The sequence below is a fragment of the Danaus plexippus genome, chromosome 7 (genome assembly GCF_018135715.1).
Source record: "Danaus plexippus chromosome 7, MEX_DaPlex, whole genome shotgun sequence".
In the NCBI taxonomy this organism is placed as follows: Eukaryota; Metazoa; Arthropoda; class Insecta; order Lepidoptera; family Nymphalidae; genus Danaus; species Danaus plexippus.
In genome coordinates this window covers 1,605,058-1,632,007 of record NC_083541.1, presented here as the reverse complement: position 1 = coordinate 1,632,007, position 26,950 = coordinate 1,605,058, and the positions used below count along the sequence as shown (strand labels likewise).

Below are 26,950 nucleotides of genomic sequence, written 5' to 3'. Positions count from 1 at the left end.
TGATAATTGAAAATTAATCGAAGACACAAAATCTAGACCCAAATTCTTATTTCCATCTACGTATAAGATTCGGGAATTCGGATCTATTGAGTGCCTATTACTTTACCCCTACTCTGCCGCCGGCTGTGATGCAACATGGGATAGATGTATGAAATTTTTTTTGGGCATATCATTAAAACTTGTCTTAAAAATGTACATATTATTTTCTTAAATATATATAATTAATTATGTATTCATTTTAGCGTAAATACAAAGTTACATTTCATTACAAATTTATATTAAATCTTTTTCTTGAATAATAAATATGATATAGGTAAATAATAATGGATGTACGTTCCAGTTTTAGTCATGACTGTTACAAAGATATCTGAGGAAGTGTCCTATTGTTGTAATTATGTATGTGGGATGTGGTTACACTTCTTTATATCATTGTTGTCCGAACTTTGCTAGCAAGTGGACTATATTTATCAGACTATGCCATTATCCAGAATATAAAAACATTTTTCTCTATATAATGAAGTGTTTTCAAAACGAATGGCAAACATTTTGCACAGTCACAAAATGCTGTTGTTGCGTGCCGATACGAGAGGGCGTTGTAATATTTGGGTATTTTAATTTGGTGAGTGTTTTAATACTTTCTAATGAAATAATAACTCATTAATATATATGTGTATTATCAAACAGTTGTTTTCGTTGTCAGGTTCTATCGCTTCTGTCTTTCCCCCTGCTGATATTTCTGCTGGTGGAGGAATTGATGGGTGAACCTGTAAGGGACTATAGCAAGAGCCGCTATGTCCCATTGGTTCACCTTCCAATGACGATTTTTTTCGTGTCGGTAGACGTTGTGATGACAATCATATTACTAGTCGGAGCACATAAGGTATCCTATTGTAAATTCTTTATTCACTTATTTTCAAATCTACAAAATTGTACATTCCAATTGACAAATTACGTTCAAAAGATCTAAGATTTTCGCGAGTTTTATTCATTTAAATGAAACTAATATTTTTCGGATAAACTACGCGGATTTTGATTATTTTAAAAAACTACATAATCCCGACGTTTCGGTTACTTTTCAGCAACCGTGATCACGGACTGACGAGGGCCCGTGATCACGGTTTATCCGAAAAAAAAAAGGGCGAGTTTATCCGAAAAATATTAGTTTCATTTATACGTTCAAAAGAATGAATTCAAATCAATTATTCTATGAATTCTATTTATAATTATCTATTTTATTTTATTTTTAGTTCTTACTAATTTAACTTTAAATAAATTAATTAATTTAAAGTTGTATTTATTCTTGATACTGAAAGTTTTAATAGAGTTACTTGAGCGAATCATTCTTTGCCGTATGAGTCTATGAGATACGTCTGGGCCTAACTGGATATGCCAGAAATATATAAATTGCTAACTAAGCACTTGACATATAAAATTTTACTTTGTTTTGTAATTTAGTTAAATTTTACGTCACGACTGTCTTAAACTTCGTTAAGAATATAAGTCAATACATTCGTAAATTCCATTGAAATTATTTGCTTTTATATACCACAACTTAGTTTTCATTAACGAAAAGAGTCTGCGTAATTTTTGTCCGCCAGCCAAATAACTGATAATCCGTATCTACATTGTTTATTTACTTCCGGACAGCTTTAGCCTTAAAAACAAAACGTATTGCCACAGAGCTATAAATATCTTTAAAATGAAAGGAAATTATTTAATCTCATGATGTTTGGATTATATATAGGAATTCAAAATCTATGTTAACTAAGTTAAAACTCAATACAATGTTAGTGGCTAACAAATAGTAGCACATGGTTCTGTTCTAAGACTATCACATTTTTTTAAATCCTAAATAATCTTAATACAATATTCTACTCTTATTAAGTACCTCAGCCAGACATGACACCTGGCACCACCAAGCTAATATCAAATACTAAAGTACAAGATTCAATTCACATCAGAGCCTAGTTATACATTTACCTACTTTCGAATTAACTAATGACACCTCTCTTATATAACTCCTGCCGTTATGACTGGAAATGTTGCTAATTTAAGTTATCGATAAATCTACATCACTATCTATTAATATCAACGTATATACAATTTAACTGAATGTGTATGTGATATGCTTGTAATTTAAGATATAAAATGAAGTCATATCTATTAAATATATTAAATATAATTAAAGAAAAATATTAAATTAGTTATAAATACGAGTTGATCTTCAAAGTTCCTTTATAGGCATAATGCTATAGTTACTTATACTTAAGGAGCAATCATAGTAACTTTCTGTTAAATTTTATAACAATGTTTAAATATTATCAATTACTACAAAAGATAACTTATTTAACTTAAATTTTTTTTTCGTTGTTCGGTCGTCGTTTTGCCTAAAAATAACATGAAAATCGGTTTTATGGAATATGTCAATATATTAAAAAGGAAAATACATAAGTATCAGTTTACCAAGATGTACTCAAGCGGACCCGAAAAATGTAATATTACGCCCACTATTACTAAAACTTAGATATGACTAATAAGATTAAAAACTATAGTTTCCACAAATCCTATTAAAGTTATTTATTTGTACTACATTATAAAATTTTAAAATATACATCTTCAATCTCACACCAGCTAAAGCAGTCTCTAAATGCCAGTTGTTTTCTAAATAAATACGAAAATTCAATTCTTATTACAAAAAAAAATATTTAAATATCTACATACTCGTAAAATATTTACATAAATAAAAAAAAAACAAGTTTCGAATGATTAAAAGTTTCAAATTCATGACCGTGTGGTGTCGTGGGATTGCATCAGTGGTAAGATTGCAATTGTTGTCAAATCAGCTACTCGTGTGTGACCTTTACAATCAAAACACACAGATCGAATTGATGTAAGCGCTGAAATTAAAATCTCAACCATTTTCAAAATGCTCCCTACTTATATTTACAATAACAATATAACTTAACTATATTAAACATATGTATATTATATTTTATTTAAATCGAATATAAATAGCAATTAATATGAAAAGGTTTATAATTGATTTATCTAAGTTATATTCTTTTGATATTAATATATAATTTAATATATAATATATAAGAAAGCTATTATATAAATTTCTCTTTAATCCAAGGTTTTCGGGGATAGTTAATAATAATGTAGAAATAATATATTTACCAGCTTTAAATTTTATATTAAATAAGTTCTTTGGTTCAATAAATTTTTTTAAATTAAACAAACTCTTGAATTAGATATGAAATAGTTTGTAAATCATAGACATTTGCCGTCTTGGATGTTCCAGTTACTTGGGAATTGAGCTATCCTTCCCTTACACACCATAGAAGTAAAAATATTGTCTATGTTCTATTTCTTCCACGAAAGTAAAATAAAATAGCCTTCATATATTTCCAGAAGAAAATTATTCTCTTAAAAGTTTACTTATACTTCGGGCTGGTGTTCCAATCGGTGACATTTTGCATGGACCTCATCTACTTTGACTACAGGGAATATATTGAGAACTCAGTGTATTTCTTCTTTTTAGGTAAATATTTCTATTTGGGAATATTTTTTTTTGTCGTCCTACTAAATACGGTTCAACAGCAAGAGCTAATGTTTATGTGTATCTTTGTTAGCAATAAAAAAAAACTGCCGAAATTATTTTTCTGATGTATGTTTTCTCTAGTCATAAAAAAAAATTCACATATAAATTTCAAAGTAAAAAGCAAAGAAAGGAGTGAAATCTAGTTAAGTTAAAACTAAAATGTTAAATCTGTAGCTTCATTAACGACATTCTAGGCCATAACAATTGTGACTTACGATCTTATATACCAAAAAAAAGATGCATTTTCTCATATAAGCCTGTTTTATTTAAGGTCTGAACTTATATCTGCTGTTCCTAGTCTACAATACCCTCAAAGTTATCAATGAGAAGAGAGACGTTCAGTATGTTACTTATCAGGAGAACGGACATTTCATATAGATCCATCCACACCAGGTCCATACCACAGCTTTTGTTTGTGTAAGTAATGCAAGCATAAATTATCTTGATAAATATTTGTTTCTTATTCGACTTTTACTTGTGAGAATTCAGCAAAATTTTAATAATGAAACGGGACTAAATAAGATTATATAGACTAAATAGTAATGAAATAAATGAAAATAAGTTTTTCGGACACTACGAGTTTTCATTATTTGATATCTATATGACGCTATGTTTCGGTTCCTTTGCAGCAACCGTGATCAAGGGCAGACGAGGAAGTGCCTGACACTAATTAGTAATTATTCACATATAACATATTATGTAGATGTTAGATAATAAAAAACTCGTAGTAGACATATATATATATATATATATATATATATATATATATATATATATATATATGTATCTTTAATGTATATCTTTGACAACATTAGTAATAAATATTTTATTCATTATGATACAAAATATTTTATACATTTCAATGAATACCAAAACTTTTTTATCAAAAAAACAGTTTATATTTTACAAACATTTTTAAGTCTTAATTTACAATAAATAACAGCTCTGACCAGCATCACGATGTTACAGATATTGAAACGATAGTTATTGTTACGTACGAAGGTGAAAAAATTATAATTATGTCATGATAATAAAATACGTAAATATGTTAAATTCATATTTCTCAACAATCATTTAGGACGCTATGGCTCATTCCGCGTTGTCACTTAAAAGCGATATATTCGAGGCACAGATTCGAATCCTGCTTGGTTAATTATTTCCATCGATTTGACAGTGAATATAATAATAGATTAAAAAAAATTACAGCGTATTAATTAAAATGTGAACTTTTTTCTAATGATCTCTTTTATGCGTTCGTTATGAATACTATATATATGTGTCGCAAAAATACACAAGATGAAAGGGAACAGCACAGTAAACATACATATTCTCACGGTATTGCAAGACTTAGATGTATCTTTATTTCTTAACTGAGATCTCTATGAAGCTGTTAAGTATGTTGCCAAGATAATACGCAAAAGCCATTACTTAAAAAAAATTAAAATATAAAACTATACGATTCCCCAATTTTTATTTATTGACGTGACCCAAGCGGAATGCGTTTAAATTTTATTAATGAATATATTACTAAATTAATATATTTTTATATTTTGCGTGGTGTAATAATAACATTATATCGAATACAATAACATTATTTTATCGAAATTCTATCTATATAAAAGTTACTATTCAATTGTCCAAATTAAACAATGTCAACTATGCATAGTTCATATATTAAAGAATAATGACGGTAATAACAGCTCTCTATCATTATACCAATACACAATGTATCCAAACAAGCAGGGGAATCAGTGTTCAAATAACAGTCTCGCGTAATGGACGTCAAAATGGCCGCCACCATGGGTAAAACTATAAAGTAAGCAACACTTTCACTAAACCTGTTATATATTTGTTTTTTTGTTTATGTGTTTGTCCACTAGCCAAATTGGATTTGTTTACCTAATCGGTAAGTTACGAGTTCTGTTTAATTGTTTAAATTAAATAGTATCTTTGAATTAATAGTGTGTTACCGATAGAAGAAAGTTTTGCTTTCTGTCAGGGAAAGTCTCGTTTTAAATGTATCCGAGTGAGAATTGATATATGATTTATCTAATTTCATATATTATTAATTTCTTATTTACATTGTATATGATTGTTATCATTAAGTTATGTGTATGTTTATAACTTATTTTTTTTATAACAATTTTTTTTTTCTAAAAAAACTAAAATTAATTTCAAAAGTACGCGTGGAGTAGTATTAAATTATATATGATAATAACAATTTCTCTTTATATTATTATATTTGTGTATTCGAATCCTATTTGGTAAATAAACACAGATGTGATTTGAATATCTTTAATAAAAATGTTTACCTATTTTTAATTTAACAACAAAATTAAGAAAAACTATTTATACAAATTAAACTTCTAAAAACATGTTAGTTAAAGACACTGATATTAAATATTATTTAAATTGTAAGATATATTTTCCGAAACCTTTTCTTTTGATTTACGTCGACAGACAAGTGAAATTTTAGAGATCGTTTTTTAAATTAACAAGGTTAGCGCCTCTCCACATGACGCTGTCAAAGACGCAGACTAACATCAATATACTCCACAAAAAAACGTTAGCAAATCGTCGCCAATCTGTTAACACTCTTATCATTACTATTCGTAAATAAATTTAAATTTCATGAGTTTCATTAAAAATAAAAAAGTTTACAGTAATGGAACTGAAAACTACGTGTTGTTTCATACTACGTGTTATTTAGATAGGAAAATAACATAAAAAAATTTCACGTTTAATTTCATGGTTAAAATCAAATTCCATTTCCATGAACGTAAAACGTTTTCGTAATTTACGACAAGCTTTGATTTCATAACCAGTGAGGTTGAAGGTTGCATACGATTCTGCGACTTCCCGTTCTCATGCAAAACAATTTAGATACGGTGAATTAAACTTGTAAACAACATTGTTACAAACTTTAATTAATTATATATGATGAAAAACGAATCTTTATCGTCTGATAGATTATTTTCCACTACCGACAAAAAGTAATTAAAAATATTAATTGTATAACTTTTCATCAAATACATTTAAAGGAAATTCATATAAAAAAATCCTTTCCAATTCATTGATATATTAGTTAGATTATTTATTAAGTATTTTTACTATTTACTTAATAAAATAATAATGTTTCTGAAAGGCTGCTTCAAACACAATTACGAATATACCAACATGATTACAAATAGGAAAATTGATAAGGCCCTTTTTCAATTATATCTTAAAAATATTAGCAAACTACCAAAATTATATTTCAAAATATTTACTGAACAACCGATTTTTTTTAATTTGTGTCATAAATACAGCTATGAAATTCTATACCTTAGTACATGAACAAAGAGAAGTAACATAGTAGGACACTGAATAGACTATATATATGTACTATACTATATATATATGTATTTCGATACACTGAATAGACTATAGACGACTCAATTTACGTTGGTAAACATGAAGCATTGTTTATAAGATAGTATTATGATAAACTGATAGTTGTTGGAGCAAATTAGTTCATAGTCCACTACTTTATCAAAGAGGGTAAGGACAGATGGTTGGGTTACAATATTAATAGACGAAAAGAATAATATTGTATCTCTTTTTAAGACGACGTCATGATTTATGAATGTAGAACATAACAAAGACAAAGTGTATACGAAGAAGAAATGCACACAGATATTGTTCCATATAAAGTGTGTCAGATATGTCCGCGCAATTGTTATTATTAGAATAACTAATAATTGAGAGTAGTTGAAATTATCAGGTGTCACCCGCATAACCACCTATGTAGCCATCTGTGCAAGTGTTACAACCTTGATTTTACACCACCTTGATTTTACTGCCGCAGGCTGGAGGCAGCCTATTTGAGATGTCCTTGGGCATCGCCTCGCCAGCGGCGACTCTGATACGACACCAGGGCTACAAATGCCCGCCCCAACGACCCGCCTGCATTCACAGGCGGAGTCGCGGCCAGCTCAGGGGGCCTACGCCCTGATAAGCTATACTCGACCCCCCCCCCCTTGGGGGGCCCGAGATGACCTCGATGTGTGCAAGTGTAGTCACAATAATGTTGGTATAAATAGAGGCGACAATACAAATTACATGGAATCTCGCTCGAGCCGTTGCAAGGTACGGACCTCTTCGAAGTAAGGGATTCGTCAAACCGTCTACGAGGCTACCTTCAAGGGCTTGAGATCCTGCTGACATTCAAGAATAAAGTCGTCGGTGACGTCAGATATGCTGATGTCACTCTTTTCAAAAACGACAAAATGCTTCCTACTCCGACATCAGAAGTGGGATCGGAAAAGCTGCAATCTAAACCACTGCCTCTACAGCCTCAATTCCATCAGTCACGTTGGGAACTGTGACACCTTTGGGGTTCTGCATAACCTGACGCGATAACCGACGATGGTGGTATACGAAATAAAAAAAAATCAGAGAATAGTATCTCTGAGTTTAGCATGTGTTATTACCCTTGAGCAAACCTCGTATCCATGATGTATCCTTGTGAGAACCATGAGATTCTGTAGGGACGCCTGGTGGAGCCGTGACAAGACAAGTGTACACCAAAAATTTGGAGTGTTACCTCTGAGCTTATCACGTGGTACCCTTGAGCTATCTCGTGTCCATGATGTATCCTTATGAGAACCATGAGATTCTGTAGAGACGCCTTGTGAAGCCCTAAGAAGACAAGTATACACCACAGAGTGATAACTCTGAGCTAATAACGTGCTACCCTTGAGCTGATTACAGGTCCTTGATGTATCCTTAAGAGAACCACGAGATAACGTACTGATGCCTTGTGGTAACGTGAGAAGACACGTATACACCACAGATCTGGAGAATGTTACACCTCTGATCCAATCACGTGCTACGCTTGAGATAACCACAGGTCCTTGATGTATCCTTAAGAGAACCATGAGGTAACGTAGGAATGCCTACGGAATTCATGAGTAGACTTGTAGTCACTCGATTTATAAAAAAATACAAAATCCGGTAACATAGACATCAGTTTGTCTTCTGTTACAATGCATAGTCTTTTCAAAGCGATAACAAGAATTTATCACTGATACCTAGCTCAAACATAAATCCTTTATTTCAGATACCTATGTAACATTACACTAACGGCTGGCGCTGAGCACGCACAGCCTGTCGGGATGGCCGTATCGGCTCATAACGATCAGTCTATCCCTTCTCAGGTGACCAGAGAATCTCAACCAAGTATGTCATGTACTAAACCAGATCGGCTACAAGTGCGATATTAAAAAAAAGGAACAAAAAATATTGATTTAGGATTGCAGGATGGTGCAGAGCACGCACCAACCGTCAGAATGTCCGTTTCGGCACAATTGATATTATTTGAATAACTAATAATTGAGGATAGTTGAAAATTATCAGGTGTCACCCACATAACCACCTGCGTAGCCACCTGTGCAAGTGTAGTCCCAACAATGTTGGTATAAATAGAGGCAAGAGTACATATTATATGAAGTCTCGCTCGAGCCGTTGCAGGGTACGGACTCCTTCGAAGTAAGGGTTTCGTCAAACCGTCTTCGAGGTTACCTTCAATAGTCTGAGAGCCCGACGACATTCATGAATATAGGCATTGGTGACGTCGGTTATGCTGACGTCACCCTTTGTAAAAACTACGGTTTGGACCCTACTCCGACAGATACATTAAATTATTAAAATTATATTGTTTCTAACACGCATTTTATAAATGTTGAGCTCGTCTGTAATAAATATAAACACCAGTATTAGACAATACTGTTATTATTTTTTTTTTGTAATGTGTATTGCTGTTAGCCCTGTGGCTTTTACAGCGTCACCGGAAGAGTGGGCCAGTGCTCAGACCGGCGAGTTACAAAGGGGCCTGAAGGGCTGTTAGGGCCTGAATACTGTTATTGTATTATGATAAATGTTTGTGTTTATGTTGTTGATGAGCCTTTAAATAATTAAATAAATGAATAAAAATAGAAAATATTATTAAATTAGCATGCTTTGAATTAATATTAGTTATGGTCGGTCCAAGTTCTTATTAGGTCGTAGAGAGATTAACTAGTTTTCATAAAATATATAGGCATAATAATAGATAATATATCTTAAATTCAAACGGTATTAATTAATTTTAATATTAGAAACAAACGATAATAATAATTCAATTAATTTCCGTTATATTAATGAAAGCGTACACGTAACAGAAATGCAAATTACGGAAGGTTTTGTTACGATACTCTTACGGAGTTACAGCCATTTACGTTAGCTACAGACGGAAGGTCGAAAGAAAAGTAAAGATTTCTTCAAACTAATTATATTTAAAAGAAATCTTACAATCTACCTTAATGTACGACCTACATGATGTCATATGTTGGTAAAATTAAAAATAATCAAGTACTTAACATTCCCGACCAACGGGGGTCATTCTTCGGTTTAAGTTTTATATAGGTTAACACACTTGAGAATCAAGAACTTGATTCCTGAGCGTCAATTTCTATGGTTATCTTGAGAAACAAGAACTTAATTTCTGAGTGACAATTTACATCACACGTAAATACACTAACGCTATTTCTATGTGAAGGTGTTTATGTAACTGGTTTATAAACATTTTATTTAAAAACACTTCCATTGTAGTATACTCTGGAACGCGTAATGTATTCATTTACGGTCATGAATTTACAAGAAACTCTTCACTTTATTATGAAAATATCATACTAATGTTAACTTAAATAGACTGTGACATTCAAGACACGAGGATTGGTTTTAATAGTTATATATTTCATTACTGTTTCAAAACAATGTTTCTTTGCCACGTACGTACGAGTGTGGACGCCAATATTTTTATAAATTTTTATTGATCTATTCGTTTAGTAATATTTGTCGAAAATTATTAAAACAAGAAATTGAAATACGAGTATATTTTAATCTGTTAAAATGCAAAATAATTTAAAACTTTTTGCTTTATGCAAAGGAAATCATCAATTAAAACGTCAATTGTGATGGACACTCTGTTTACGTTGAGGGCCAGAGCCCTTTCTTTCTGAGTATGTTCGTTGATACATTGATAGGACATAAAGTACCAAATAAACAATATATATTTTTACCTAAAGCTTCTGGAATTGATTGAAAATGAGGGTTGTGATATAGCGTAGTAAAATACATATGTTAAGTAATAATAAAAAAATTGCATTAAAATAAAAGTGAATATTTTTATAGTTACTCATTGTTCTAATCTAAATACAAAACAGTATAGAAAATACGCCTTTTCATGAGAAAGAATCTTTAATTTCATGAGAACAGCATATCTAATAATATATCAATCGGCTTCAAAAAGACTTATTCAAGTACATACATACATACATACAAACATACATACATACATACATACATTCCTTAATTCAATTTCCTCTTTGTATAGAATATTTTCGTCCATACATTTATATATATTATTGAACAAACATTAACATAGTTCAATGTAAATGACATATGCCATTCAAATCTCTAGGAATTAGTTTGTTATTTTGTTTACTATAGTATACTCAACAGAAGTATTAAAAGTAAATTAATGTATTTTTTAGCTTAAAGTAATTTGTTAAACCACATTTTTATTGAAACATGTATTAAGAGATTATTTTTATGGATAAAATTATGAAATCTACATATAATATGTATATAATCGCTATTATACATGATAGAAATATTAAAATTGTATAAAAAAATACACGTATAATGTGGTGTACACAAATGATTTATACCAAAACATATTATGACACAACCTTGTGTATGACAGGGCGGGAATCAGTTTTCAGTAACGGACTATTCAACGAAGTGGTAATTGTTTTCAATGGGACATTAGCTCTCACATGACATTTTTATTTACTTCATATCTGGAATAAGGCTCAGATTTCACGTCTGTGACATATGAGTACATAGCATATTAAAACAATAGCAACTGTCGTTGTAAATGACACTAAGTTTTTCGGATACAAAGCCTTTTTTATTTTATATCTTCATGATCCAGACGTTTCGGTTTTTTTACAGCAACCGTGATCGCGGGCAGAAGAGATGAAAATAAAATAATGAAAAACGCTTACTACCCGAAAATCTCGGATATCATTAACTGATTTGTGTTTTGTGTGTGTTAAATTAAACTACGTCTATTTTATTATTTACTTGTCTACGTCAGTTAAAAAATCATTGAACAATATTTTTAGTTGATGTTTCAACAATGAGCTTCGTTAAAAACGAATATAAGGGACGCCGTCGTCATCATGTAACGTTGAATGGAAAAAAAGTAAAAAAAGTCTGACAGATCTGCCAGTACTAAATGAATCCATTAATGTTTGTTAAAACGTTGTTTATTCGTTTTGTTTAAAAAAAGAGGTTTGTCTAACTCTGCGTTCAAAAAAATCTCTAGAACAATTTAAAGTTATGAGAAATGCTCATCGCGTATTTCGTAGTAAATCCGAAAAATATAGATAGTTTTATTTCAATAAGATCGATGTTTATCTAAGTTATGAACTGAACCGTTACCAAGATAACTGTTTATTATTTGTTACACATTGAATATTTTCAAATTTTGCCTAAGTTTATAGAAACATATTTTTACTTTAACCATCAACGCCAAAATTCCAATTTTGATTTAGATGTAATAAGGCAGTAGGTTTTTGAGAAGTCTTATAATTAAAATATGTTTAAATGAGTGAATATTAAGAAAAAAAATGTGGCGATGGTCACCTCATCTTTATGCTTAATTCAAGTTTCACACTACATACTAAGCGTTTTCCGTTTCTTATTAACCCTGGTTAACACTATAATGTGATAAAGATCCATCAATGAAAAACTGTTATGGCTCCGTTTTGCGTTACGATACAAACTTAGACTAAGACTACTTATCTAATTAGTAATGACTCAATCTGTATTATGTTTAAATATGACTTTATTGTTATTTGAAATTGATTTATCACTACGCAACGGGGATATAGCTCAGTGGTAGAGCATTCGACTGCAGATCGAGAGGTCCCCGGTTCAAACCCGGGTGTCCCCTATCGTTTTTTTCTTTTGGAACCGTGGTAAAATCCATCCCGAGACGCTTTAATAAAACAATACAGGATACCGCTACGTTTTAGTCAGTATTTTAGATACTCTGCCTAGCGATGCCCACGTAGCCACCGTACTTTTTCCCCTCTTATTTTAAATTAGACATTAAATGTTTTTCAGCCCAAGAAAAATTTCTATTATGCACACTATGTTCGAATTAAAATGTAATTAATTAAACTTACGTAGTCGTGGTGGCCTGGAGGTTAAAAAGCCCGCCTCTCACACGTGAGGGCGCGGGTTCGAAACCTGGCAAGTACCAATGTGATCTTTTCCGCATCATATGTACTTTCTAAGAGTATTTAGACACCACTGACGGACGGTGAAGGAAAACATCGTGAGGAAACCTGGTCTTATAATTTCAAATTATAAGATTGAAATCGCCAACCCCTCTTGAGCAAGCGTGGTGATTAATGCTCTAACCTTCTCCGTGTGAGCAGAGGCCTTTGCTCAGCAGTGGGGTCCTATAGGCTGATGATGATGATGATGAATTAAATTTTATATAATACTTTGTAAAACCAGAAGGAAGTTTCACTTCTATTATTATATGTATTTCTGATATTAAAATGTTCTTTTACAATTAATAAATGGAGAGAATAATAATGGGATATCAATAATATACAACATTCAACTAATTATATAAGGTGGCAACCGGAGGTTCCAGGAAAACTACGAAACATACTTATATGTATATTTTATTATAAAAAAAATTACATATTAAAACTTATAACCTATACCCAAGACTACATGATTGCCCCGATGTTAGGATAGCAATGCCATTCCATAGCTTGTGTGGTATCGGGAATCTTCTGGTTCACACGGCTTGGTGTTGGTTCCGCGGAGTCAGCGCCGTCACTTGTTAAATGATATTTTATCTATACAACGATGTTACCTCGGCGATGTTCATTTATTTTATAATATGTAGCGCGTACGTAACAAACTATAAAATATGTTTCCATAAATCAAAAGCTCATTATAAATTGAATAAACAATTTAAATCTCTAATTAAAATACACAAACGTTGTCGAGCATCGCAAAAATAAATGAGAATATAGAATCTACGCAGTCATCTGATGCGAGCTATGATTATAGCTTTGGCAGCTCTGACTGGGGCTTTTGACTTTCCCCCACCCCGTGCCCGATGTAATGAGACATGTGATAAACATGCAAAATAAAAATTTTACTTTAATAAAATATAATGGAACTAAACCTTACTTTGTAATGTATTCCTTAAAATACAAAAGTGTAATATTTTTTTATAATAATTTAAAAATTCAACCAGACTGTAAAATAAGATTTGTCTTCCATTTTTTCGATTATAATCATATATTTTATAAGTAAATCAAACAATATGCAACGAAAATCATAGATTTTTAGAGTGAACCTAACCTGCATACACTTGTTTTAAATATTTCTTTGTTTGTCTGAGACTAAATGATAGTATTTTGACGATATGGGATGCAAAGGTTGCTGTTTCGCAATATTTGCATTATTTATGTCATTTCTGAGATAATAAAATGATTTCCTGAAAATCATAGTAATTTACTATTTGTTTAGCCATAGAATTAGATCATTAATGAATTTAATACTCAACGTCTAAAATGCACGCGATTTATAACTTGAAAACAGATTTAGCTACATACACTTGACTTAATCTCATATCAAGAACTAATAATCTTATTTTAAATGAGTCTTGGGTGTTTAAAATCATATTTAACATAATGTTAGTGTTATAAAATCTTCCGGACGTCTATATAAGAGAGAGAGAGAGAGAGGAGATAACATAAAAAACAATGTTTATTTCTAGTTATATATAACTAAATTATACCTGGTCGTTAGCAAATCACGCCATAACAAACATTTCCTTCACACATAATACCTACTTAATCTCCCGGATATTGCATTATGTGACCTACTTGTCTTATATACTTTATATCACAGGATTACGTAAATACCTTTTGGTACAAACCATCTGTGAACCATTTAGAAGACATGCTTTGGATACATTCTATTCTTTTCTTATAGTTTGATTTCGCCAATGTGACTGCGTATATTATACATATTATGCTTACTGAATCATGTAAAGAAGGATTTCTGAAGGGACAAAGTCGTGACTAGGCACTAAGTAATTTGTTACTGCTGAGACCATTGAATGTATTAACGAAAACCTCATTTTTTTTAGTTGGCAAACAAAATTATAAACTTCGTTTATAAAATTAAAAGATAACATACAGGTATTTGATAACATTATATTGACAAATACTGAATAGAATGAAGCTAAAACGAAAACTAGCTTAGTTAATTATTCACTTACAGCAAGAAAATATTAACAGCTTAAAAATAGTAAGGCGTACAAGCTATGAGACTTCTTACAGTTATGTAACCGTCGAGATACCTTAATAAGTCACGATGCCTAGATATTGTACTCTTTGTGAAATGAATGCAACTCTTTTTCGGTATCTTTTTATTGTATCTGAGATTTTGTCACAGACTATTGTTATGTTTTTACTGTGAAATGTATGATTATACCTAGTCCCAGGGACGCCAGACTTTACTTATTTTCTGATGGACTTACTTATTTAATATTTATGTCTACAATAAACGTAAACATATGTCCTAACTAATACATAGCTAATTCTTAGGTATCAGGCGCTATAGGTAAGTAAAAATTATTCTCACTTTACTTACAGTCTGAGGTCTGATTTTTACGTATGTTGTAAAAAAAACCTCACTTACAGCCTAACACTTGATTTTAAAATTGAATATTGAGGAGGATATTTAAATTTATTTAGTAAGTAGCATGAGCAATCCTTGGGCCAAATGTCCATCATCCATCCATCTATCCATCCAGAATGCATGATAATTAAGTGCCTTTTTAAAATTGTTGTATTAAAATAATCGTGTTATTTGTCCAAAGAAAGCTTTTATTGATAACTCAATGATTTATTATTATCTAATCGTCCAAACGACTACAGAAAGCTATAAAGTTATACTAAATGTTATTTAATTTTCAAAAGTAAATATTTTAAAATAACACCTAAGATAATGTAAATATGGTTTAATTTTCATAATATTAAATTTCATCGTTTTGTTAAACTAAGAGAATAAATTCAAGAAAGAAAGTAAGTATAATGTTGATGATAGGTACAATAATGTTATTGTAAGCTACTACAGATTTATACGCAATGAGGCAAAACTCATACAATCTTATAGACTATAGACAATTGAAGTCAATGAAGTCTTGAATTATATAATCTATGGTTTAAATGTGATGCATCACAACTACTTTGTATTTGTATCCATTATTAAAAGCACTGCTCGGAAGGATTTTTTTTTATACTCAGTCAAAATTTATATGAAGAAGTTAGGTACAAAGCTATTCTTTTATTTCAAATTTATTAGAAATACATTCAATTAACGTAATAAACATTACACACAACTATGACTTTGACACACATATGACATATCAAACGTCAATCTCTATTGATTCCTCGATGTGTGTATTGTCATTAAACGTCAAAATATAATATGACATTTCTATTTTAGTAGTCAACTTGAAATCAAGTCTAAACGGTTAGACGATATTAATATGAGATATGCAGAGAGTAAGAATGAGTATATTAAAAAAATTGGATTAAACCTTTCATATAAAATTTCAAAAAAATACATTTATCATTAAAAGTGAATCTTTTTTCAAATATGACATAGCTCACATCATTAGTGTTGATTACCAAAACTTACTTTAATGAGTTACATATATCTTAGAATACAAACAAAAAATTCAAATTTATACAAGATACCGTCTTAATGTGATAACTTATCGGAGGAAGAGTGTTGTTCATTGTTCATTTTCTGATAATATATGTACAATGTCCATCCGTAATAGTATTAAATTAAGATAGGGCTTCCTTTTTAATGATTATTTCATGTAAATGACTATTTCGTTCAATTCTACAAATACATACACATACAAATCTTACGACTATGGAAGTATCGTAGAATGAAAAAGTTACAAGAGGAGAAGAAAATCTGAACTTATGTATTACATTTATTATACTCGTACATTTTGACATGAGCTTAATTTGGAAACCAAGGCTCCTAACGCATATGTATTTTTTTGGAGGTCCAATATTTGAATGTCGTAAAGGTCAGTAAATGTATCATAATTCATGTACTCGACATTATTTATTATTATTATTATCAGTCAACATTGTAATGGTTTTGATTTCCAACGTAATATATATATATAAAGCTAAAGATTTAAGGACTATTGACTCCATCAAAAGTCCTTAAATCTTTAGCCTTCTTCATATAATTTCTCGTAAAAAGTCTTATTATTCTATTTTTCAACTTTTATGACTAATAATGATAATTAATAAAATACTTAAGATTCAATCGTGTCACAGTTAATTTAATCCTGAAAAATGCTGTGATTACGATTTCCGTTTGTCAGATAAATTATGTTTAACGTGGTCACTTAAGCGTAGCCGAGTGCTATTATTTTGTAAATAGTTTATTACCACTTTGTCCGCTTGGGGTTTAGTTAAAAAAATGTTTTACGTACGGTTTCTATTTTATACGTTTCTAAATCATTTCGGAGAAATATTATTCAGTTTGCTCTTTCAATTTAAAAAGTTTTTTTTTAGTTCCATAACAATTTTCACAACATAAGCATAAATAAATCTACAAAGTCATTAATCGTATGAGAAAATATTTTTTTTTTCTATGTAATTAATAATAATGACATTAATTTTTTATTTTACACAAATTTAAGTTTATTTTAACTGCCAGTATATTTTTTCTATATGACACTCTATAAATAGAAGGACATTCATGCAAAATTTAACAGTTGCTTGAATAACCTATATATAATTTTACTTAATCATTTATTAGAAATTTACTTTACCTATTTTACTTTGTATATTGTGCTCATAAATTGCGATAATACTTAACCTTTACAAAATGTCACATACTTTGAAATATCAACGGAATAACATTGCAATAACGATGGCCTTAAAAAATATGCAAAAAAAAGTTTAAAAAACACGTCTTAATGCATCTAGTTAGAAATACATTTTTTTTAATACGTTCTGTGCCTATACTATGTTTACATTATACAGCCTTTGGTATATCATTATAATAATTATAAAAAAATTTCAGAGATAAAATATCCTCCTACATTGACGTACCAATTCTGACGAGGTGCTGCTTTTGTTTCCCGCTTAGAAAAGGACTTATAACTTTTGCTTACGGATATTTGGTGAGTTATTATATCAATAAATTAATAATAGAATTAAATTAACTTTACTAGTAAAATCATAAAATGAAAATTTATCTAGAACAACTGAATTAGCTTTAACGTGATTTCTAACAAACACAAAGAAAATCATACAATCGTGGCTTTTATAATAAAACGGTCCAAAATAGGCTGCTTAATAAATATTTGTTTTAATATTAAACCTTTACGGATAGGAATAATTACTGTGAAATGATTGCATTTTTTACGTTTCAAATTACACAAAATAAAACGTAACGTATCTAATAATTATGCTAGGAACACATGAAATTACATCACTCAATATCACGTAAATATGTTATTTACGTACTGATAATGCATTTGTAAGATGTATTTAATATCATTCTTTTAAACGTAAATTTAAAATCGAATATTCTTCAACATATTTTTGTGTTATTTTGAAGTGTCTATCAAACAGTTATTGAATAATTTTTCTATGCCCTGGTTTGTTTGAAGGGCTTTAAAATTATATCTCTGTTTCTTTGAAACTTCTCCGCCTTATAACTAATATAATTGTCGGCTGCTTTCAGATTCTATCGCTAGTGGTGACATCTGTTCTCTCTATATACATATCATACATCAGAAACTCCCAGAAGGATATTGAGGATATCTCCGAGTTACCAAATCTGATCGTAGACATCACAGAACTTGTACTAGAGTTTGTCTTGACAATAGTGCTCATTGTCGCCTTGCATATGGTAATTTTATTTTAATTAAACTTGTAACCTATATCTATGTAAATTATCTCGTGTAAAACTTAAAGGAACAGAATTTTCGAAAAATATACTTTATGTACGGGCAAAGATTTCACTAATAAAAATGTGTTTAAAAATGACTGCGCCGCGCCACTCCACTCACTAATCATCCTTATTTTTTGTATTTGGCTAACAATAAATTAACTAAAATAACTAGCTAACAATAAATAATTCAAAAAAGTCCATCTTATACATATCTAAATATTATTCAAAATTTTAAAAACGACTCACATCTTTGACCGTACAAATAAAATATGAGTGACGTGCTAATTATATCTTCAAAGAAATAAATGTTCTTCATTTTATTTACAGAAACATCTGATGTTAATGAAATTGTACCTGTACTTCCAAATCGCGTTATCAATCATCGGGTTCATATACAGCCTCGCCGTCCTCATCAAGGAAACCGGTGACGAACTGTTTCTGATACTCTTCGAATTAAGTAAGTTAAACATTGACTCCCCTTCATCCTAGAGCAGGCGTTCCTCGTGGATGCATAATAGCTCCACTGCTCTCTAATATCTACATAGAGTTGATAATGAGGCGTACTCATGATACATGGACTGACGGAATCACACTTGGGGATGGAAATTTTTCAACTTGCGCTACGCGGATGACACCGTAGTTTCGTAACCAGTGCTTGTTTCATGGAAGAACTTCTTAAAAAAATGGAGAGAATCAGTCTCGAGTTTGGCCTGAAGATCAACTGCAGCAAAACCAAAATCATGTTTATTGGCCGAATAACAACTTACCAGAAATCAAAGAGGTCGCGAATTGTTATGTTGTCTAATTATACACTTATCTTGGCGCGTTGATCTCGAACAGCGGCGTTTTATCTATGAGAAAAGCGACGCATGGCAATCACTAGGTCAGCGATGCACAAACTGCAAAAAATGGAAGAACCGCGACTTTACCAAAGCGATTAAAACCCGGCTTGTACGATCGCTTGTGTTCTCCATATTCCTTTATGCGTCTGAAACGAGTACCCTACAAAAGAGCGAAAAACAGAGGATAGACGCACTCGAGACGTGCTGCTGGAGAAGAATGCTGAGGATACCATGGACTGCTTTCCGCACTAACCGGTACATCCTCGAAGAACTCGGGGTCAAGCAGCGTCTGACCTCCACTGTTTCGGCTCGGATACTTACATTATTTGGTCACTTCTGTTGACGTAATGACGAGTCTATCGAGCGCTTGGTAGTAAAGGGGAAAATAGAGGGCCCCAGACCACGAGTAAAGACACCGATAAGATGGACTGACCAGATCAGAGCGGCTGCGTACGGCTCCTTGCACCAATATGCCAAAAAGGCAGAAATCAGGGGGAGTGGCGACGGTTTGTGATGCGGGTCACTGATACGTGAAGACCACGACGAGTCTGCAAAGTCTCTTGTGACAATGAAGAACATTAACATATTGATAACGATTTTTATAATATTAAAACGATATTGATATTAGTATTTGCATTGAAACTGGTATGGGAAATATAAAATGGATATGAACATCTCATTGTTACGAACAGCAAGAAATAAAATAGTTTGCCAGCGTGTGTGTTTCTATCGAGGTACACTTTTTGATTTCTTCAAGAGAAGAGTGAATAGGCTAATACTATAATAGTGCGGTCACCACCTACGACTTGAATTCCACCATCCAACGAGTGGAATAACAGTCAAGCACTATCCATTCGAAAGAAAAAAAATAGGGTTGACACTTCCGACTTCTGGTATATATTTTACGTAAGGCTGTATACTATACATGATAACATATATATATGTTAATAACGATATTAAAAAAATATGTTATATTATTGAAGCAATAAGATGTTAATGCTATGAAAGTATCTGCCAATTAATCCTAAAGGTGCTCTGAAATTATCGATCAGATAAACATAAAATTTTTGTTGACTCGTTTTATTTTATTGTTTAGCAAGCTCTATGCTTAAGTTGAAAATGTTGAGAATTTATTTTTGCTATTCCCAGGCGAACCTGAACTATTTATATTAATAACTATATACATTATATGTATACTATATGAATATTTTTTTTTTACTTTTCAGTGATCAACGTGTATGTGATTTTATTAATCTGGAGTATGATCGTGAAAACGCAAAGAGATGACACCGTCACGTACACGAGAGAAGCCTAGATACGCAAAAGTAGTGAAAATAAAATTTTGAAAGAAATAAACACAATACTATTTTATTGGAACGGAAACGGCTTCGGGTTTATTTAATCTGCCATGATCAGGTTACCAAGAAGTTTACATATATGGAAATTGATTTTAAATTAGATTATAAAGGAGGTGATATTAAAGACTTAAATACAATGTCGGTTAAACGAATATTTAATGTTAATGATGAAAAAATATATATATATATATGTATATATAATATGCTCTTTTATGTGCCAAATATTGTGAAAATATGAATTAGCAGACCAACAACATTTCGTTGGTTTGTTCAAAATGTCATTTGTTTATATATACATATATATTAATGTGATTACAACAATAATTATTTTATCCAACGTATTTCTTCTAAGATTTAATTTATCTTAAAATATATACAGTACAAATGTAAAAAAAAAACTTTCATATACTGAATCAAGAGACATATTTTTATATTAAGAATTCATATTTTATATCTGAGATAATATTATATTTTTATAGTGCTTTAAAGAAATCAAATTATGTAATAGATTAGAAAAACATATTTGATTGTATAATGAGATTAATTTTAAGAAAATTTTATAGTGTAAAAATAAAAAAAAACAAATTATAAGAAAATATATATTGTATTTCTTACAAAACAAAAATATATAAATCATCTAAGCTGCGTTATACCAGCTCTCGTGGTTGGTGATATTTCTTAACTTCTGAACTTCCTCAGAGGTCGCCTCGTCTAATTTTTTATAATAGCTGGACACTATCATCAGCATGTAGAATCTTATCACTGAAAATGTTTTAAAGCTATTAACAATCACATATATAAACAGTTTGATATCGTTGTTTTCAAAACGAAAAGGTTATTACGGAAAAGTATTGGCTTTGAATGTTTTTTTTATGTGACCGGTGGCAAACGAGCAGACGGCCTACTTGACGGGCAGTAGTCACCGTCGCCCAAGGACATCCGCAACAGAGATGTTGCGGATGCGTTGCCAACCTTGGTTGTTGAGTTAAAGGGAGGGGTGGGAATAAAGAAATGACAGGAAAGGGAAAAGGCAAAGGCGTGTAACGCTTGAAGGCTGTTTGTTGAATTTATAATAAAACTATAAAATATCTTATCAAATATTAAGAGAAATTACATCAGTGTAAATTATTTTATCACTTAACTTCTGAATTCTATGATAACTGATTATAAAAATAACAAATTAGGTACTCATTAAACCAACTTTCTATGGAATAAATAATGTTTCAACCCTTTTATTTTGATAAGAATTTTTCAATTAAACAAAATAATAGCTAAGAATTTTGTGTTTACAAATCCATGCTATTGAACATTTTACAATTCGCCGTTTTTTGCCCGCGGGTCCGTGCTTTTTAAATATTTATATTTTGACTATCCATATTGATAGAATAATTTAAAATTTCTAAAATAACTGTAGGCAAAGTTTATAGATATTCCATTTAAAGTTCCGTCAAAATTTAACCTGTCATTTCAAAAATTCGGCCGAAGTATTAAAAAAAAACAGACAAACAAAGTGCGTGTTTGAGAGCAACATTTAAAAATACTTCGTAAAAAGTAATATTTTCGGATTTACTACGCCTTTATAATTATCTTTTAACAACACACTAACGATTTTTCGGTTACTTTTCAGCAACCGTGATCACATCTCGTCTGCCCGTGATGTAGTTTTTTACAAAAATAAATCACGCGTAGTTTATCCGAAATATATTAGTTTCATTTAAATGAATAAAACTCGCGATAATCTTAGATCCCATTATTAGACGAAATGTCGTCTACTAATATAAACGCGTAGTAAATCCGAAAAATATTAGTATTTATTTCAGTGAATACTAGCGAAATTCTTAGATCTCATTAATTACTCACTGAGTCCCATAAATTCCAGAACAAACATGAGCAGGTCTCCGTCACCGTAGTGATGTATCATACTGAGTGTGGTCCAGAAGACAAAGATCAGGACATCCACTAACACCTGCAGCGATGTCAGAATCACCCAGGGCTTGATGAGATTAGCTTTTTCCTGGAGATTATAGACATTTCGATACAATAACAAAGCCAACCCTATTTGAAGGATTCTTTAAGAACATAAAAAAAAAGAATTCAGAAACTTAAAACATATAAGTCCAGATGACATCCTTGTATTTGTATATATTTAATCATATATAAGATATTTCATGATAAATTATACACTATGTTTTATTCAAGTGTATAATCTATATTGTATTGAAGTTACATTAAAATCGATTCAGCGTTTTTTTCATAGAAGAGTAACAAACGAGCTTTCTCGTCTATATCCTCGTATACATTGAATATAGCTAATGGCCGCGAACTAAACGATAATGTAGGTATTTTAGTCAAATCCAGTGCATACCTTCAGGACTCCTATCATCATAAGAGTGCTCAGGAACAGTGCTATCGCATGAACGATAGCGACGATTACTATAACGGCGTAAGAGAAAATTACATCGGTGTCTTGCAGGGACCAGTGTGACGGGAGAACGTTCAGAGCCGCCAGGCATGATGCCAGGCCGAAGATGGAATATAGCTGGAAGGGATAGAGTGAAGCAGAGTTAGGAAGGTCTTTGGAATTGGATTTTAATTAACGAATAAGATTTTCGTCTTCCAGATTCCAGAATTCCAATTCCATTCCAGATTTCCAAATTCCAGAAGTATAACTTTGCTCAACCAGAGCTTTAAGAATAATTTAAAGTATAGTTACTAAATAATGATACTTCCGCGAGTATTCATTTAAACAAAACTAATATTTTCGGATGTGCTATCACCGGTTATTATTTTAAACTATATACTCCCTACGTTTCAGGTTACTTTGCAACAAATCTTGGTCACGGGCAAACGAGATGAAATGTCGTCGACAGAAGTTCATCTCGTTTGGAGTCTGGAGTAAGTCTGTACTTGAAAATAATAAAAAAGCGATACTACATCTGAAAATATTAGTTTTATTTAAAAAAAAAATACAAAATACATACTTCAATAAACTTTTTATTGTAATTTTTTCCGTTCTCATTGTTTAGTTTTTATATTATCTCATATGAAAAACAAGTTGGCTTGAAATACTCACAATTAAAATCAAAGCAGATAAAACACTCCCAAATTTAAGTGATAAACAAGCAAAACTTGTCCGTCTTGGAATATTTTCCAATGAAAAGGGGAACGCTGAAACAGAACGCTCGTTGTAAATGTTAAATTCTGTTTTGTACGAGTTGCTATAAAATATAAACTTTATAAGGTTTCGTTTATAAAATTTTGATGAACAGACGCTTCATATAAGAGCCCCGTTTTACAAGAATTCATGCTTTGTTATCTTTATATATGACAGGAAAGAATAAATAAATAAGATCGGATTGTACGAGGACGATACTTTAATATCTTATACTACTATTTATAGAATCGTTGTCGGGTACTCTTTTTACGAGTAAGTCTTGTTTCGGTTGATATTTTCTCCATTATGTAGATGAGGATGTGAGGATTGATAAGAGATGTAATATATTCATAATATAGGTATAGGAGGAACAAAAAGCCAACATCACGCGGTGTTCCCAGGCGGTCACCCATCCAAGTACTGACCGCGCCCGACGTTGCTTAACTTCGGTGATCGGACGAGAACCGGTGTATTCAACGTGGTATGGACGTTGGCAGACAGACACACAGAACTGTTCTCCCAGCTCTCCTCACATATGTCCTCTTCACATCCTCATCTACTACATAATGGAAAAAATATCAACCGAAACAAAAACATCGGCCGAGCAGTTAGTTAGTCGTGACGAAAGGGCTACCTTTGTGAGCTAGCTACCTTTCGATGATTTAATCACAGTAGAAATATTTATGTCAAAAATATAATTTTTGCTTTGGCTTTTTCTAACTTTTCTAAAAACCGAATCAACGTTCCTAATTTATCCTCTTTTCATAGTAAAAAAAAAAAAAAAAAATGAAAATATTTCAAAATGTTTGGATGAATGACGATAATATCACAGAACATGTGAAATCTGTGCTTCAAGGCTCGGTCTAAAAGTTCGTGACATGGGACATTATTATGACAAATTTTTGTCAAATATTCCGAATGGTTGTCTGCCAACGTCCATACCACGTTGAATACACCGGTTCTCGTCCGATCACCGAAGTTAAGCAACGTCGGGCGCGGTCAGTACTTGGATGGGTGACCGCCTGGGAACACCGCGTGATGTTGGCTTTTTGTTCCTCCTACCAATATTTATGTATACATTATATCTCTTTTAAAATCTCAATTATGCACACCTCCTACAATCCCATGACATAGTATTTGCTACTTTTCTCATTGTTTCATTCACGGCGTAGCTTAATTCTCACTTATAGCTGGCTACCGTTTCACCTCCCCCGATATTTTTATATATTTACTTGTAGGTACGGGTATAAAAGGCGATTGAACATATCTATCCGTGTTAGAATAATTGTTAATGCATTCTCTCAGACGGACTGCATTGAACGACGTCGGATATTTAAACGATGTGTCGAAATGGCAACTAAGTAGTTAGTACAAATATCAGTTTTGACTAATTTCGTAAAACCATCAATTCGTGCTCATAGATTTTTCATGGCTGAGATGCGATCGTTTGCACGAGAAGGATTCTTTCACATCTTACATATATTATACTACCTTAATAAATAAAACACACGGTGAAGTCACACTAAACTCTCGACATTTGATAGTTTGTTGGGTTCGTTTAACATTAAGTATATGTGGGCCGATCCCGGCGGCACTGCAATGCCGGGCCGACCCGTGACGGGAGTGGAGCGAGCCCCGAACATCCCGTCGGTTTACAAAAATCAGTTTAATATACTGGTCCCGACATGCGGGAACTTTCAGATATTAAGCTGAAAAGAACAGATACTACACTTTGATCTTAGCCAAAAGGCCGAGAAGCGATGCCGCTCTGAGGAGACACGTTGGATGGTCCTTCGGAGAGAAGAAATCTCATCACCGCGATGTAAATATTACTAAGAATTTTCGTAGCGACATCTAGCGGTGCGTGAATAAAATATATCCAATCAAAAGTCACAAAAAGCAAAAATATGAAATAATTATTCAAATGCACCAATAATTTGAATTATTTAACTAATTATTGCTATTTCTTTAGTGTAATGATGTTTAATATAAGTATTAACGTTGACATTGTAAACTTATTAATTCATATTTTTAATTTACTTTTATAATCTTAAAGAATAGGATGAAAAATGCAGTATTTTATATAAGTTCATAAATAATGTTAATATTTTTTTTTATTGATCATTTTCGATAAAAAGTGTATAATATATTATTGTCATAAGCGACATCTATTGGCAGTTAGTGAAAAATTTACTTTAAATACTAATAACAATCATGTTTATGGAAGCTTAGATAGGGAGAACCGTTATTTTATCAACATATTGTCTACAAAAATTATATTCACATATTACCGGAAACAGTAATCACACACGAAGCCATTTGTTGTCACTCATAATAATAGTAACATAGCAACAAATTCTCTGATACACGTGTCCAAATCCAAGTGAAACCAAAACGATCTATAAATCTTCACGACATCACCACCAACGAGAAACTATTAAAAAAAAGCCAAGTTTCACGACTTTAGTTCCAATAAAGACTTATTACTGAGTGTTTATAAGCACAATATGTTTCTAACTGGCAACTCATTTAAAACCGACTTCAATGTAACACATGTCCATGTTATTTGCTATATAAACAATTCTATACACATCTACAATTTCTTATCATTTCACGGCAGTTTTCTTTAATCACAATATATCGATTAAGAACATTCGAAACAAAATAAATCCTTAATTAACACAATACACGATATAACTATATAATATAACGTAACTGGTAAACTTACTGGACTTCATCTTGATAACTGTGAACCAATTTCTATTGATTTATCCCTTTGCGAATAAATTTTAATGTATAAAGCAGTTTATTTTCCGACATCACAAATCATACTAGCAATAGCCACATATCTTATCATAACAAAATG

General features: G+C 31.5%; 2 protein-coding genes and 4 non-coding genes across 8 annotated transcripts; 3 read left to right on the top strand and 3 right to left on the bottom strand.

Moving 5' to 3' along the window:
* The first annotated feature begins 436 nt into the window (after positions 1-436).
* On the top strand, positions 437-21,526 carry LOC116770623 (uncharacterized). 2 transcript variants are annotated; one of them, XM_061520797.1, is made up of 5 exons: positions 437-619; positions 701-880; positions 3,412-3,541; positions 3,873-4,018; positions 17,855-17,954. In XM_061520797.1, exons 1-4 carry the CDS (start codon positions 515-517, stop codon positions 3,977-3,979), a joined length of 522 nt encoding a protein of 173 aa, XP_061376781.1. In that variant the 5' UTR covers positions 437-514; the 3' UTR covers positions 3,980-4,018; positions 17,855-17,954. The 2 variants fall into 2 exon arrangements, with proteins under 2 accessions (XP_061376781.1, XP_032518060.2); XM_032662169.2 differs by lacking the exons at positions 437-619; positions 701-880; positions 3,412-3,541; positions 3,873-4,018 and adding exons at positions 5,312-5,417; positions 18,521-18,688; positions 19,058-19,187; positions 20,799-21,526.
* Positions 12,573-12,644, top strand: Trnac-gca (transfer RNA cysteine (anticodon GCA)). Its single transcript has one exon. It is a non-coding gene; the product is annotated as a tRNA-Cys (tRNA).
* Positions 21,516-26,940, bottom strand: LOC116770960 (uncharacterized). Of its 2 annotated transcripts, none has more exons than XM_032662616.2 (5): positions 26,813-26,940; positions 24,004-24,098; positions 23,296-23,469; positions 22,791-22,944; positions 21,516-21,692 (listed from the first exon to the last, which is right to left on the bottom strand). In XM_032662616.2, the coding sequence occupies exons 1-5, from the start codon at positions 26,820-26,822 to the stop codon at positions 21,568-21,570; spliced, it is 558 nt and encodes a 185-aa protein (XP_032518507.2). In that variant the 5' UTR covers positions 26,823-26,940; the 3' UTR covers positions 21,516-21,567. The 2 variants fall into 2 exon arrangements, with proteins under 2 accessions (XP_032518507.2, XP_061376780.1); XM_061520796.1 differs by lacking the exon at positions 26,813-26,940 and adding an exon at positions 26,376-26,515.
* On the bottom strand, positions 24,461-24,579 carry LOC116777113 (5S ribosomal RNA). The gene has a single exon (XR_004354004.1). It is a non-coding gene; the product is annotated as a 5S ribosomal RNA (ribosomal RNA).
* Positions 25,013-25,131, top strand: LOC133318804 (5S ribosomal RNA). The gene has a single exon (XR_009752550.1). It is a non-coding gene; the product is annotated as a 5S ribosomal RNA (ribosomal RNA).
* On the bottom strand, positions 25,654-25,846 carry LOC116771024 (U2 spliceosomal RNA). Its single transcript, XR_004353573.2, has one exon. It is a non-coding gene; the product is annotated as a U2 spliceosomal RNA (small nuclear RNA).
* Positions 26,941-26,950: the final 10 nt, after the last annotated feature.

Bases quoted from the DNA above. Each gene is read 5' to 3' on its own strand.
- LOC116770623 (XM_032662169.2), top strand. From the start codon at position 5,377: ATGGACGTCAAAATGGCCGCCACCATGGGTAAAACTATAAA. The intron at 5,418-17,854 runs GTAAGCAACACT...AAAAAATTTCAG, and splicing joins ACCATGGGTAAAACTATAAA to AGATAAAATATCCTCCTACA. The intron at 18,689-19,057 runs GTAATTTTATTT...TTTTATTTACAG, and splicing joins TCATTGTCGCCTTGCATATG to AAACATCTGATGTTAATGAA.
- LOC116770960 (XM_061520796.1), bottom strand. From the start codon at position 26,403: ATGGCTTCGTGTGTGATTACTGTTTCCG. The intron at 24,099-26,375 runs GTAATATGTGAA...GTTCTGTTTCAG, and splicing joins GTGTGTGATTACTGTTTCCG to CGTTCCCCTTTTCATTGGAA. The intron at 21,693-22,790 runs GTGAGTAATTAA...AAACATTTTCAG, and splicing joins TCTGGAATTTATGGGACTCA to TGATAAGATTCTACATGCTG.